Here is a 14,497-nt window from a genome sequence, read left to right as displayed (position 1 = left end):
CAAGAAGCTTGTATACTTTGCAAGAAAACACAGCATGGATCAGCATTAGAAAAGAAAGTATGTTACGTTTTATTCTACTTTTTCATCCACATCTGACATCTCAATTTTGATTCATAGCATCGAGAGGTAAAATCCCTCATCATCTTTCCTGAGTATCAAAAGTGAGTACATTGGGGCGCCTGGGTGGCGCAGTTGGTTAAGCGTCCGACTTCAGCCAGGTCACGATCTCGCGGTCCGTGAGTTCGAGCCCCGCGTCAGGCTCTGGGCTGATGGCTCAGAGCCTGGAGCCTGTTTCCAATTCTGTGTCTCCCTCTCTCTCTGCCCCTCCCCCGTTCATGCTCTGTCTCTCTCTATCCCAAAAATAAATAAACGTTGAAAAAAAAAATTAAAAAAAAAAAAAAGTGAGTACATCCACAGTCATCAATGTTACCGGCTGTGGTGATGGATTAGAAAATCTGATTATGATTTCTACTTTTGTTTTCTAACATTAAAAATCTTGTTTTTTAGGGGTGCCTGGGTGGCATGGAGCCTACTTTTTAAAAAATCTTGTTTTTTAAAAAATGTTAATGACCAAAATGGGTATAACGTAAAAGGGAAAATCTTCCACCCTTTGTGCAGTAGCATTCCAGAAATAACTATCATTGACCATTTGGTATTCTTCCAGATTATTTCCGTGCACTTAGAAATATACATATAAATTTCCAGTTCCCTACACTGATAAAAATCACACTATATATAATGAATACCAACCTGTTTATTTCACTAGGAATATATTGTAATCATATCCAAGCCAGTACAAATCAAATTTCCCATTTTATTCCAAATAGGAATGATCATAATTTACTTAGCCATTCACCCGTTGGTGGAATTTTTATTATTTATAGCTTTTCACTACTACAGTGATAAAATGAACATCTTTGAACAATTAAATATGTACACTTGTGCTGGCATTTATGTGAAATATGAATGTAAGTTTTTTAATGACAATATGGAGAAATTCTTCAAAGACCAAAGGCTGGTGAACAAAAGCCTGAGCCTCCCAGTCAGAACATGACATTTTCTGGACCTTATAGTCCAATGATAACAATGGTCCAAGTTCATGGATAGGCTCCACTGTGAATCTGTTCCAGATAAGCACCCAGTTCAGAAGACACTTTGATATTCCTTAGTTTCTGGGAATCTGGAAGATCACAACAAAAGGGAAATGCCCAAAAGGATCCTTGCATCTAGCAAGTTATTTCCTCGGAGGAATCCTCATTAATCTGTAAGGAACCAGGCTGACTCTTCCCTAGTTTTCTATACCAGAGTTGCATCTATGTCTTAGAGAGTGAAAGAGCATAAGAAGGGATCCATATGCAGATAAACATTCCTCCCTGAATATTTAAAGGAGTTCAAGCAAGTTTTATTGGAATTATTAGCTGTTATCTCTCTCCTGTCAGTTAAAACTAGGAGAAAGGGACTCATACAGAAAAGAACTCAAAATTCCAAAGCTTTCTCAAGCCCTGCTGCCAGGCACAAAAGCCAGGACATGTAAAAAGAGCTATTCACTCCTGCATTGGAGGTTTGGGGATTGTTATCAGGCAGAGCAAAAGGATAGCAAAAGGATAGGACGGGTGCCAAATATGTGGGAGAGGACAGCAAATGAAGCAAACAGCTAAAGCATTAAGGCTGTTCTATAATAGGAAAGGAGTTGCATAGATATGAAAGGAAAAGTAAGATTAAGAGAATAAAAATTAAAATGCAGAGCATGCATTAAGACCAAGTGGCCATGTGTTGTTCTAAGGAAAGGGTCTTAGAAATAAACCCTCCTATATGGGAACTTTAGCAAATTTTGTGAAGGGCTAGATTGAAACAAACATTCTCTTTGGGTCAGGTGGACAAAAGAATTTCCCATGAACAAATTCCATAGTAAATCCACATTCTCACTCAATATTTCTGAGATTTCTTGTCTTTCTCATCACTCATTTATCTCCTTCTCAGCTTCACAGGCAGCAAAGGTTAGCAATGAAAAACCAAACCTTTCTGACAGAATTCATTCTGCTGGGACTATCAGACATCCCGGAGATCCAACTTGTAATCTTTATATTTCTCTTCCTCACCTACGTATTCAGCATCATTGGAAACCTGACAATCATCACCCTTACTCTACTGGATTCCCACCTCCAGACTCCCATGTATTTCTTCCTCCGGAATTTCTCCTTCTTAGAAATTTCCTTTACAACCACTTTTACTCCCAGGCTGCTGTTCAGCATCACAACTGGAAACAAGAGCATCAGCTTTGCTGGCTGCTTCACTCAGTATTTCTTTGCCATCTTCTTCGGAGCCACAGAGTTTTACCTTCTGGCTGCCATGTCCTTTGACCGCTATGTGGCCATATGCAAACCCCTGCATTACATGACCATTATGAGCAGCACAGTCTGCATCCAGCTGGTCCTCTGCTCTTGGTTGGCTGGATTCCTAATCATCATATCCCCAATCATCCTGACCAGTCAGCTGGATTTCTGTGCCTCCAACATGCTGAATCATTATTACTGTGACTATGGACCCCTCCTAGAAATATCTTGCTCAGACACAAGATTCCTGGAGCTGGTTGACTTTATCTTAGCAGTTGTGACCTTGGTGGTCACTCTGGTGCTGGTGATTCTCTCCTACACAAACATCATCTGGACCATTCTCAAGATCCCCTCAGCTCAGCAAAGGAAAAAGGCTTTTTCCACGTGTTCTTCCCACATGATTGTCATCTCCCTCTCTTATGGCAGCTGCATCTTCATGTACATAAAACCCTCAGCTAAAGAAGGAGTTGCCTTCAATAAGGGGGTAGCTGTGCTCAATACTTCGGTTGCTCCTTTATTGAACCCATTCATTTACACCTTAAGGAACAAACAAGTAAAACAAGCCTTCAAGGATGTGACCAGAAAAATAGTGCATCTTTATTCATTTTAATGGCCTCAAAATCAATAGAAATTTTGAATGAAATTCTTGAAGGTACTCCAACTGATAACTTGAGCTTCTGATATCTCTTTTTTAATGTTTTTATTTATTTTTGAGAGAGAAAGAGTGCAAATGGGGGAGGGGCAAAGAAAGAGGGGGACAGAGGATCCAAGGCAGGCTCGGTGCTGACAGCAGAGAGCCCGATGCATGGCTCGAACTCATGAACTGTGAGATCATGACCTGAACCAAAGTCAGATGCTTAACTGACTGAGCCACCCAGGCGCCCCTGATATCTCTTTTAAAGTAATTTCTCATATGAATCGATTGTGAGCATGCATCAAAATTTTGTTTTAAATTTGCAAGCAAGAGAAAGATATTCAAAGATCCTTTTTCTGGTACATATAAGGGGGAAATTAAGGGGAAATATTAGGGGGAAATAAGAGGGGAAATTAGGAAAATAATATTTTTGGACTACATATAAAAAAGAACAATCTGATTAAAAATTATTTTGCTTATCATAAATCGGGTGATCAGCTGAATGTTTAAGTCTGTTTTCCCATGAAAAGCTATTAGTCTTACCAATCACTATCAAAAAGTTGTAAGCCCATTTTTTCAGAAATTCCTCCATACTTCCCAGAAAATATTATTCATGATGTCACACACACACACACAATTATACTTCAGATCATCTTTCTTAGGTTTTCAACTATTTGCTTTCTGAAGTTTCTCCCTCTGGCAGCTCTTAAAGGTTGCCTCTTTCTGGCATCTCCTATAGAAAATACTTCCTACTGTAAAGGACAGCATGGAATTTCATGATCATTCATAAAGACATTTCTGACTCATTTGAGAGCTGAAATCAGAAAGATTTGGATTCCATTTAAAGGAAAAATCAGACGAAGAGATTATCTCAGGCCATGTTGACAATGATTAAAATCTATAGAAGCTGGAGTGTGGCAAAGTATGCCTGACTTTTAAAGAACACAGTAAATCCTTGGTTTTTGAGCATAATTCATTCTAGAAACATGCTTGCAATCCAAAGTACTTGTATATCGAGGTGAATTTCCCCATAAGAAATAAGGGAAACTCAGATGATTCGTTCTATAACCCAAAAATATTCATAAAAATTCTTACAATACTGTAATGTAATATAATACAAAATAATCAAGAAAATACAAAATATAAAGAAAAATAAACAAATTAACCTGAATTTGCCTTTGAAAACCCTCATGGCTGGTATGAGGGAGACAAGAGAAAGGAGGGCTATTGTGTAGGACAACTTTCACTATCACTAACAGAATCACTGGTACCTTTTGGCTCAATGGAATCTTTTACTTTTCATGCAGCTTTAGAAGCTATCCAATGACACTTGCTTCGCCTCCTTTTGAAGATTTCGTTGAAAAGTGATATTGCATTGTCATTAAACAGATTCATCACTCACACTGCTACGGTCTTATTCGGGTGGTGCTTTTCTACAAAATTTTTCACTGTTTCCCACATTTTACACATCTTTCTAATCTCATTTGAAGTGAGGGATTCCCCCAACTTTTTCTCCTCCTCTGCAGACAAGATCTCCTCCATAACCTCTTGCTGTTGCTCACGATGCAACAGTTGGAAGCAAAAGTCAGATGCCAGTTGTGGGAACCTTCCAAAGTTCTATAAAATCACTGATTTCTACCCAACACTGTGGCCTGAGACTGAGCATCCAAGCATGGGAGATGATCACCCACCATCCCGCAGTGAGAGAGAGAGAGAAGAACCATTGGCTCAGTTGTGATCATGTGACATTCTGCATCACATACTACTCATATTGCAAGACATTGCTCATTTATCAAGTTAAAATTTATTAGAAATGTTTGTCCATCTTGTATAACACTCACAGAACAAGTTCCTCTCAATCCAAGGTTTTACTGTACATTTGTAGATGAGACTGAGGAAGTTGGAAGAGTTACAGATGCTACTTAGGGAGGCTTTAGGATACTATGGTCTATTAACTATCTCCACAACTTCCTGCAGTTCAAGTCCCTTGGCTGCCCCTCTTACTCTGCCAATCCTTCTGGTAAATGCTTCTGGCAGTCAAGTAGAGCCACATGGCCTCTACTCCTAAGGGCCCATTATCACCATGAAAATTAACAAGTCCAACTCTGTGACCATCTGTCCTACTATCATCCCTAGTGAATGAGTGTCATTATTGAACTTTTAGTGATGCTGATGTCCCTCTCAGCAGCATATTCCTTATGTCCTCAGTGAATGTATCCTATTGACCCTCCTGTAGAACAAATCTAGTGAATCTAATGCTCTTACATCATTCCATTATGCTTACCTCCTTCAGCCTTTTTATTCCTTCCATTACCATCCTTCAGGGAAAGTCAGGTATTTCCACATCACTCAGTGTTGTTGGAAATCACTTTTTCAGGTTCTAAAAGCCACCCCAGCAGTGAAATGGGGTTGTTGCTAAGATGCAAAATCCCACATCTTGAGGATGTCACTAAATTCTTCCTCAGCCAGTATTATATTCTGGGACCCTGACCAAAATCGAATCCCAAAGACACTTTTCTGACTTCTGGCAGTACAAGCTAGCCAACTCTTTCAATTTTTCTAGTGTATATGTTCTTCCCTCCTTCGCCAAGCCCAGTATGTCCTCAGATGGATAATACTAGTTACCAGCCTGGCATCCAGGAGAAGAACTGAGGAAGAAGCATCTGGTGCCTTATAAGAGAGAGGCCTCAGAAGCATCTTTCAGCTAACTCTTGGTAGGGAAGAGTGGGCCACCTCTACAAATCCAAATTGTTAATAGCAAGCAACAAAGTCAAAATCCTCACAAGCATTCATCCATATGTGCCTTTTCCATGTTTCCAATACCCATGTTTTCCCCATTAGGGACTTGAGTTTCATAACTGATCTGCCTTGGATGAGCATTGAAATGTCTCTGGAGTTCTATACTTCTAACAAGTAGATCAACATGTCACTCAACTATGTCTGCCCTTCAACTACAGGAGATAAGGGCCTCTTTGTAATTTACAACATAAGTAGACCCTCTGGCTCTCATTCATAGCCACTAACTGCTTGTTAACATCCCTTAACTCTCATTATCCCTCATCAAGGCATCAATATAACTTGGCAGTAACCAATCAACTCTACCATCTTTGTAGGCATTTATTTCCCTGTATTTTTCAAATGCCTACATCATCACATCTGCCACTGCATTCTCCTTCTCTGAGACATTTTTCCAGATCAACATCAGTGAATTTAGCAACTGAGCCACCACACTATACACAAGATATTACAAGCCCATAATGGAAGGATTTTGAAGATTATGGTGCACTGAAATTATTGATAGCAACAACAAAAACTAAATTCAGTTCAACTCCTGACTAGGATGAATAAACCTATCATTATCTTTACAGAATAAAATACACACCCATTTCTCCACTTCTCTATATAAATACTATTTATCTCAGTCTCTACTATTTGTCTACATGTAATGTCCAACATGCAATCAAAGATTACAATACAAGGGCACCTGAATGGCTCAGTCAGTTATGCGTCCAACTCTTGATTTTGGCTCAGATCATGATTTTGTGGTTCATTCGAGCCCCATGATGTACTCTGCACTGACAGAAGAGTACCTGCTTGGGATTCTGCCTCCCTCTCTCTCTGTCCCTACCCCCCCCCCAAAAATAAATAAGTAAACATTTTTTAAATTATAATGCACACAAAAAAATCAAGAAGGAACTCATTATCAAAACACAATTTTGAACCTAACTCTGAGATGACACGTATGTTAGAATTATTAGTCAAGGACTATAAAATAATTACAATTGCTCTGTTAAAAGATTTAATGAGCAAAGTGGACAACACGCATGAACAGTTGGGAAACTTTAACAGAGAGAAAGTTTGTGTGTGTGTGTGTGTGTGTGTGTGTGTGTGTGTGTGTGTGTTTAGCATAATGGAACGCTAGCACTAACATATACGTGAACAAAAATAAAAAACTCTGTAATGGGTTCATAAGCCTACTGGACACAGTTTAGGAAAGAATCAGTGAAAGTGAATACAAGTCAACAGAAATTATCCAAATTAAGTACAAAGAGAAAAAAGTATGGGAAAAAAAGTAGACCATTTCAGAGCAATAGGACAATATAAAAAACTCAAAAATATGTGCAATAGAACTCCCAAAAGAAAAGAGAAAATTGGGCAGAAAGAAATATCTGAAGTGATGTCAGGTAATTTTCCAATCGTAATGAAAGAAAACAAAACACAGACCCAAGAAAACCAGAGAACCCATTGCAGAATATCAGGATGAATGATACACACAAACATCTCTCTCCCTGCCCCCTCTCTCTCCCACACACACGCACACACTTAGATATATCATATAAAACTTACAAAAACCAAAATAAGAATATTTGATGAAATCATTCCAAGAAAAAACAAACTACTCATTAAAAAAAACAAGCATGAGAATTTCAGTAGATTTCTCAAAAGAAATTATTCCACCCGGAAGACAATGGTATGGCAGCTTTAAAATACTGGGAAGAATTCTATTGACCTAGAATTCTATGCCCAGTGAAAATATCTTTCAAAAATTAAGGCAAAATAAGGAATCTTCAAAGAAAAAAAAAAAGGCACATCAAAACTACAATGAGATATCATCTTTCACTTGTCAGAATGGCTAAAATCAAAAACACAAGAAACAACAAGTCTTGGCAAGGATATGGAGAAAAGGGAACACTTATGCACCATTAGTGGAAATTCCACAGTGGTGTGGCTGCTGTGGAAAACAGCATGGAGATTCCTCAAAAAGTTAAAAATAGAACTACCTTATGATCCAACAATTGCACTCCTGGGTATTTACCCAAAGAATACAAGAACACTGAATAAAAGGAATAAATATAGGGATGTCTGGGGGGCTCAGTCAGTTAAATGTCTGACTCTTGGTTTTGGCTCAGGTCATGATCTTGCAGTTCATGGGTTCAAGCCCCCCATTGGGCTCTGTGCTGAGATAACAGCATTTACTCTCTCTTCCTCTCTCTCTGTCCCTTCCCTGCTTGTGTCCTCTCTTTCTTCCTCTCTCTCTCTCTCAAAAATAAATAAATGAACTTTAAAAAAAGGAATACATGCACCCCTATGTTTATAGCACCATTATTTACAATAGCCAAGATATGGAAACAGCCCAAGTATCCATCAATTGATGAATGGATAAAGAAGATGTGTGATACACACACACACACACACACACACACACACACACACACACACACAAGAGAACATTTATTCAGCCATTAAAAAGAATGAAATCTTGTCATTTGCAATGACATAGCTGGAGCTAAGCAACATAAGTCAGTCAGAGAAAGACAAATACCAATGATTTCACCCATATGTGGAATTTAAGAAACAAAACAAACAAGCAAAGGGGGAAGGAAGGAAGGAAGGAAGGAAGGAAGGAAGGAAGGAAGGAAGGAAGGGAGGGAAAAATCAAGACACAGACTCTTAACCATAGAGAACAGACCAATGGCTACCAGAGGAGGTGGGTGGAGGGATGGGTTAAATAGGTGATGGGGATTAAGAAATGCACTTGTGACAGGGCGCCTGGGTGGCTCAGTCGATTAATCGGCCGACTTCAGCTCAGGTCATGATCTCGCGGTCCGTGAGTTCGAGCCCCGTGTTGGGCTCTGTGCTGACAGCTCAGAGCCTGGAGTCTGTTTCAGATTCTGTGTCTCCCTCTCTCTGACCCTCCCCTGTTCATGCTCTGTCTCTCCCTGTCTCAAAAATAAATAAAACGTTAAAAAAAATTTTTAAAAAGAAAAGAAATGCACTTGTGATGAGCACAGAGTGATGTATGGAGGTGTTGAATTACTGTATTCTACACCACCTGAAACTAATATAACACTTTATATTAACTAACTGGAATTAAAATAAAAGCTTTTTTTAAAAAAAAGTTGACAGAAAATGCCGTGGAGTTATTTCTAGACAGTGTATTGTAAGTCCTAGAGGGTGAATGGGGTAATAGATAAAATGTCAGCAATGTTCTGATCTCAAGGCTATTGAATGCAATAGCATTATGAAATACAGAGCTCCATGATCCCCCAAAAAACAGCTTATACACAACACTTGCTGTAACTCCCTGACATTCCTTGAAACCACACGCACTCCCTTCATGCCTTCATGTAGCCACCAGATATATGTCTGGCTAATGTCTAAAGATCCTTTGTGTTATGGTCTTTCATCCATTTTAATTTTATTTTTGTGTATGGCATAAGAAAGTGGTGTATGGTGTAAGAAAGTGGTCCAGTTTCATCCTTCTGCATGCTGCTGTCCAGTTTCCCCAACACCATTTGCTGAAGAGAGTGTCTTTTTTCCATTGGATATTCTTTCCTGTTTTGTCAAAGATTAGTTGGCCATAGAGTTGTGAGTCCATTTTTGGATTTCTATTCTGTTCCATATATCTATGTGTCTGTTTTTGTGCCAGTACCATACCATCTTGATGATTTATAAGATAGCTTGAAATTCAAAATTGTGATGCCTCCAGTTTTATTTTCTTTTTCAAAGTTTCTCTGGCCATTCAGAGTCTTTTGTGGCTCCATACAAATTTTGGGGTTGTTTCTTCTAGTTCTGAGAAAATGCTGTTGGTATTTTGACAGATATTGCATTAAATGTGTAGATTGCTTTGGGCAGTATAGACATTTTAACAATGTTTGCTCTTCCAATCCATGAGCATGGGATGCTTCCACAGAGCACACATTTTTCAGAATACACATGGAACATTCTCCATAAGATCACATATTAGGTCACATATTAGGCTCAACAAATACAAAAAGAATGAAGTCATACCATGCACCTTTTTTGACCACAACACTATGACACTAGAAGTCAACCACAAGAAAAAATCTGGAAAGACCACAAATACATGGAAGTTAAACAACATGTTACTAAACAATGAATGAATCAACAAGGAAATAAAAAAATAAATGACAAGAATACATGGAAACAAATGAAAATGAAAACAAAACAGTCCAAAACCTTTGGGATGCGGCAAAAGTGGTCCTAAGAGGGAAGTATATACTAATACAGGTCTAACTCAGGAAGCAAGAAAAGTATCAAATAAACCACCTAACCTTACTCCTAAAGGAGCTAGAAAAGAAAAACAAATGAAGCCTAAAGACAGAAGAAGCAAGGAAATAATAAAGATTAGAGCAGAAATAAATGATATAGAAACTAAAAAATATAATAGAACAAATCAAAAAGGGAACTAGTTCTTTGAAAAAATTAATAAAATTGATAACTTCTAGCGTGACTCATCAAAAAGAAAAGAGGAAGGACCCAAATATATAAATCATAAATAAGAGAGGAGAAATCATAACCAACACCACAGAAATACAATTATAAGAGAATATTGTAGGGGCGCCTGGGTGGCTCAGTTGGTTGGGTGGCTGACTACAGCTCAGGTCATGATCTCGCAGTCTGTGAGTTCGAGCCCCACATCAGGTTCTGTCCTGAGAGCTTAGAGCCTGGAGCCTGCTTCCGATTCTGTGTCTCCCTCTCTCTCTGCCCCTTCCCTGCTTGCTGTCAGACATTCTCTCTCTCTCTCTCTCTCTCTCTCTCTCTCTCTCTCTCTCTCAAAAATAATAAACAATAAAAAAAACTTTAAAAGAGAGAATATTGTAAAAAACTACATGCCAACAAATTGGACAACCTAGAAGAAATGGACAAGTTCCTAGAAACATATATACTACCAAAAGTGAAACAAAAAGAAATAGAAAACCTGAACAGACCAATAACCAGCAACAAAATTGAATCAGTAATCAAAAAACTCCAAACAAACAGAAGCCCAGCACCAAATGGCTTCAAAGGCAAATGCACCAAAAATGTACCAAATGTTTAAAGAAAAATTAATACCTAATTCTTCTCAAACTATTCCAAAAAATACAAGAGGAAGGAAAAATTCCAAATCATTCTATGAAGCCAGCATTACCCTAATTCCAAAAACAGATAAAAAAAAAACTACGGGAAAAGGGAATTACAGGCCAAAATCTCTGACGAATCTATTTGCAAAATTCTAGCACACCAAATCCAACAATACATTACAAAAAATCATTCACCACAATCAAGGGAGATTTATTCCTGGGTTGCAAGTGTGGTTCAATACTCACAAATCAATCATCATGACACATGAGTTTGAGCCCCACTTTGGGTTAGCTTGAGTCCTGCTTTGGGCAAAAAACATGAGCCCTGCTTTGGGTGAGCCCCACTTGTCTCTCTCTCTGTTCTCTCTCTCTCTCTCTCTCTCTCTCTCTCTCTCTCTCTCTCTGCCCCTCACTCATGTGCACCCCCTTTCTCTCTCAAAAAAAAAAAAATGTCTAAACTACCCAAAGCAATCTACCCATTTAATGCAATCCCTATCAAAATACCAACAACATTTTTCTCAGAGCGAGAACAATCATTCCTAAAATTTGAATGGAACCACAAAAGACCCCAAAGAGCCAAAGCAACCTTGAAAAAGGAAAACAAACCCAGAGACTGGGAGGAGGGAGATTTGGGGGAGTGTTTATTAAAGAGTAATGGGGGCACCTGGGTGGCTCAGTCAGTTGAGAGTCCGACTTCGGCTCAGGTCATTATCTCACAGCTCAGGAGTTCAAACCCCACGTCAGGCTCTGTGCTGACAGCTCGGAGCATGGAGCCTGCTTTGGATTCTGTGTCTCCCTCTCTCTCTGCCCATAACCCACTCGCATCCTGTCTCCGTCTCTCTCAAAAATAAATAAACATTAAAAAAAAATTTAAGGGTAAATGGTTTCATGTTGTAGGAAATGAATTAGTCCTAGAGATCTACTATACAGTATAGTACCAATAGTGAACAACATTTAAAAATTTGTTAAAAGAGTAGTTCTTATGTTAAATACTCTTATCACAAGCAAAAAAATAAAAACAGGGAGAGAAGGATACTTTTAGAGGTGACAGTTAGGCTTATTGCACTGTTCATGGTGACTTTTCACAGTATATACTTCAAACTCATCAAGATGAATACATTACATACATATAACATTTTTGTATGTTAATCATACCTCAACATAAATAAGTATACATACATACATACATACATACATAATAAACTGCCACCTTAGAATCTATATTCAATTAAGGTATCCTAAAAAACTAAAGATTATTATTTCTGGTTCCAGCAAAGATGAAGTAGAAGCATTCCTCACAGATATTACAACTAAAAAACCTGGAGAGAACACAAGCAAGCATAAGAAGGCTGTGAAAGAAGGAAGACTACCTAGGGACCTCAAGAACTGAGGAACAACATGCCAGTGAGACTCCTGGGTTTTCTATCAACTCTCATATATCCCAGATAGAGAACTTAAGAAGCTTTCAATCCAGAACCATCAACAGGCACAAAAATATAAAAACTCCCCAAAAAGGCTATTTCTCCTAACCAAAGGACCAGGAGAAAGATGAGCTAACAATGGAGAACCACTGGGGAATAGCTTCCCTACTCCAGTGAAACACCAACAGAAAAAATACACACCCCAACCTTTGCAGCTTCAGCAGAACCAGACAGGGAGTTGATTTTCGATTCCGCCTTCCCACCCTGCATAAGTGGTATTGCAATGATTTCCCACACCTAGCAATGTTGGCTGGTCTCAGAAGATAGCTATCTTCCATCTCATAACTGGCTGTAGCAGGTGGTTCTCTAATTCCTCCATCAGATAGTATCAGCAGGGCCAAAAGTGGAGTAGATCATCCATCCCCTACACAATGAAAGCATCTCACTCTGCTTTCCCAGGCAGGATGCTGTCAGTGGGCTGAATGGGAAGCTGATCTTTCATTCTCATCCAGTGGAAATAGGGAATGCTTCAACTCCCTCTGCAGAGTAGTATCAGCAGGTCCAGTGTTGAGCCAGCCTCCACTCCCACCTGGAGGTGGTGTCATTTGAAGCTACATTCTACTTTCTTCCACCCTTTCTGTCATTGGGGTCCAAGGGGAACTGAAACTCCACACCCACCTGAGAGCAACAAGACTGAATGAGGCAGTACTAAATAAGACTAGTCAACACTCTGGCCCTCTACAGTGTGAAGCCAGTGGGGAGCTAAGCCTCCACTCCCATCTGGCATTAACAAGTCAGAATGATGTTGTGTGAGGCAGAGGTAGTGTGAGCTCTTCTTTTTCTTCCCTGTGTGAGCAGGGCCCAGTGGAGAGCTGACCCTCCACCTCTATCTACCATCAATGATATGGAATGAAGTGGTGTGAGATGGGCTAGTTGGCCTCCCCACTCACCCACTTCCCCGGCCAGCAAAGATTAGCATGGAACTAGGAAGCCCGACTCTGCAGCAACAAAGTGGTATGAGTCAGATCTCTGTTTGCCTCTCCCTGATGATAGCAGGGTCTAGTGATGGGGTTAACTGTACAGTTCCACTTAAAGGCAAAAAGACAGTGTGAATCAGCACCCTACTTTCAGTGTGAAGGTGTCATCAAGGCTGAGAAGGAAGCTGAACTTCCACTCCACCCTACCCATCTGCAATGAGGCAGCATGAGTAGAGTGTTCACTTTTTTCAGGATGGTGTTGGCAGGGCTCAGCAAGAGGGTGAACATAAGCAATCACATGCCCTTGTGCTTCACCTCATCAAAGAGACCAACTGCTGATAAAATAAATAAATAAAATAGTATGTAGGGTTCAGAATATTATAATAAAATATCAAAAATACAATCCAAAATTGCTCATCACACAAAGAACCAGAAATACCACAATTTGAATGAAAAAGACAATTAATAGATGCCAACACTGGGATGAATCAAATTTCAGAATTATCTCATATGGATTTTAAAGCACCCATTATAAAAATGCTTCTCTTAATTGTGGTTTCTCTTAAATAAATGAAAACACAGAAACTCTCAAAAAGAAATTAAAGTTATTGAAAGGAACCAAACAGAAATTATAAAACTTTAAACACAATAACAGAAATTTTGAATACTCACTGGATGACCTCATGACTGAAGATACAATCAGTGAACTAGAGACAGATCAGCAGCATTTACCCAACTGGAACAAAAAAGAGTAAATACATTTTTTTTAATGAACAAAGCTAGTCAGTTGAGCCTCCAACTTCTGCTCGGTCATGATCTCATGGTTCATAAGTTTGAGCCCCACATTCGAGATACTGTCAGTGTGGAGCCTGATTTGTATCCTGGGTCCCCCTCTCTCTCTCTCTCTCTCTGCCCCTTCTCTGCTCATGCTCTCTTTCTCAAAAATAAACATTTTTTTAAAAATGAACAAAGCCAATTATCACCAAGACACTAGCAAATTGAATTCAACAGTACATGAAAAGAATTATTCACCATGAACAAGTGAGATTTATTCCTGGGTTGCAGGGCTGGTTCAATATTCACAAATCAATCAACATGATACACCATATTAATAAAAGAAAGGATAAGAACCATATGATCCTGTAAATAGATGCAGAAAAAGCATTTTACAAAAATAGCATCCATTCTTGACAAAGACATAGGTGGCAGGGGCACCTGGGTGGCTCTGTTGGTTGGGCATCTGACATCAACTCAGGTCATGATCTCA

At 39.1% G+C, this 14,497-nt stretch overlaps 1 protein-coding gene across 1 annotated transcript; it reads left to right on the top strand.

Annotated features, from left to right (window-relative positions):
• Nucleotides 1-2,004: 2,004 nt before the first annotated feature.
• Nucleotides 2,005-12,954, top strand: LOC121040090 (olfactory receptor 6C4-like). Its single transcript, XM_040490435.1, has 2 exons — nucleotides 2,005-2,922; nucleotides 12,799-12,954. The coding sequence occupies exons 1-2, from the start codon at nucleotides 2,005-2,007 to the stop codon at nucleotides 12,952-12,954; spliced, it is 1,074 nt and encodes a 357-aa protein (XP_040346369.1).
• The last annotated feature ends 1,543 nt before the right edge of the window (nucleotides 12,955-14,497 follow it).

The sequence above is a fragment of the Herpailurus yagouaroundi genome, unplaced genomic scaffold (assembly GCF_014898765.1).
Source record: "Herpailurus yagouaroundi ecotype Mexico unplaced genomic scaffold, PumYag 182, whole genome shotgun sequence".
Classification (NCBI taxonomy): Eukaryota; Metazoa; Chordata; class Mammalia; order Carnivora; family Felidae; genus Herpailurus; species Herpailurus yagouaroundi.
This window is presented reverse-complemented; position numbering and strand designations above follow the sequence as displayed.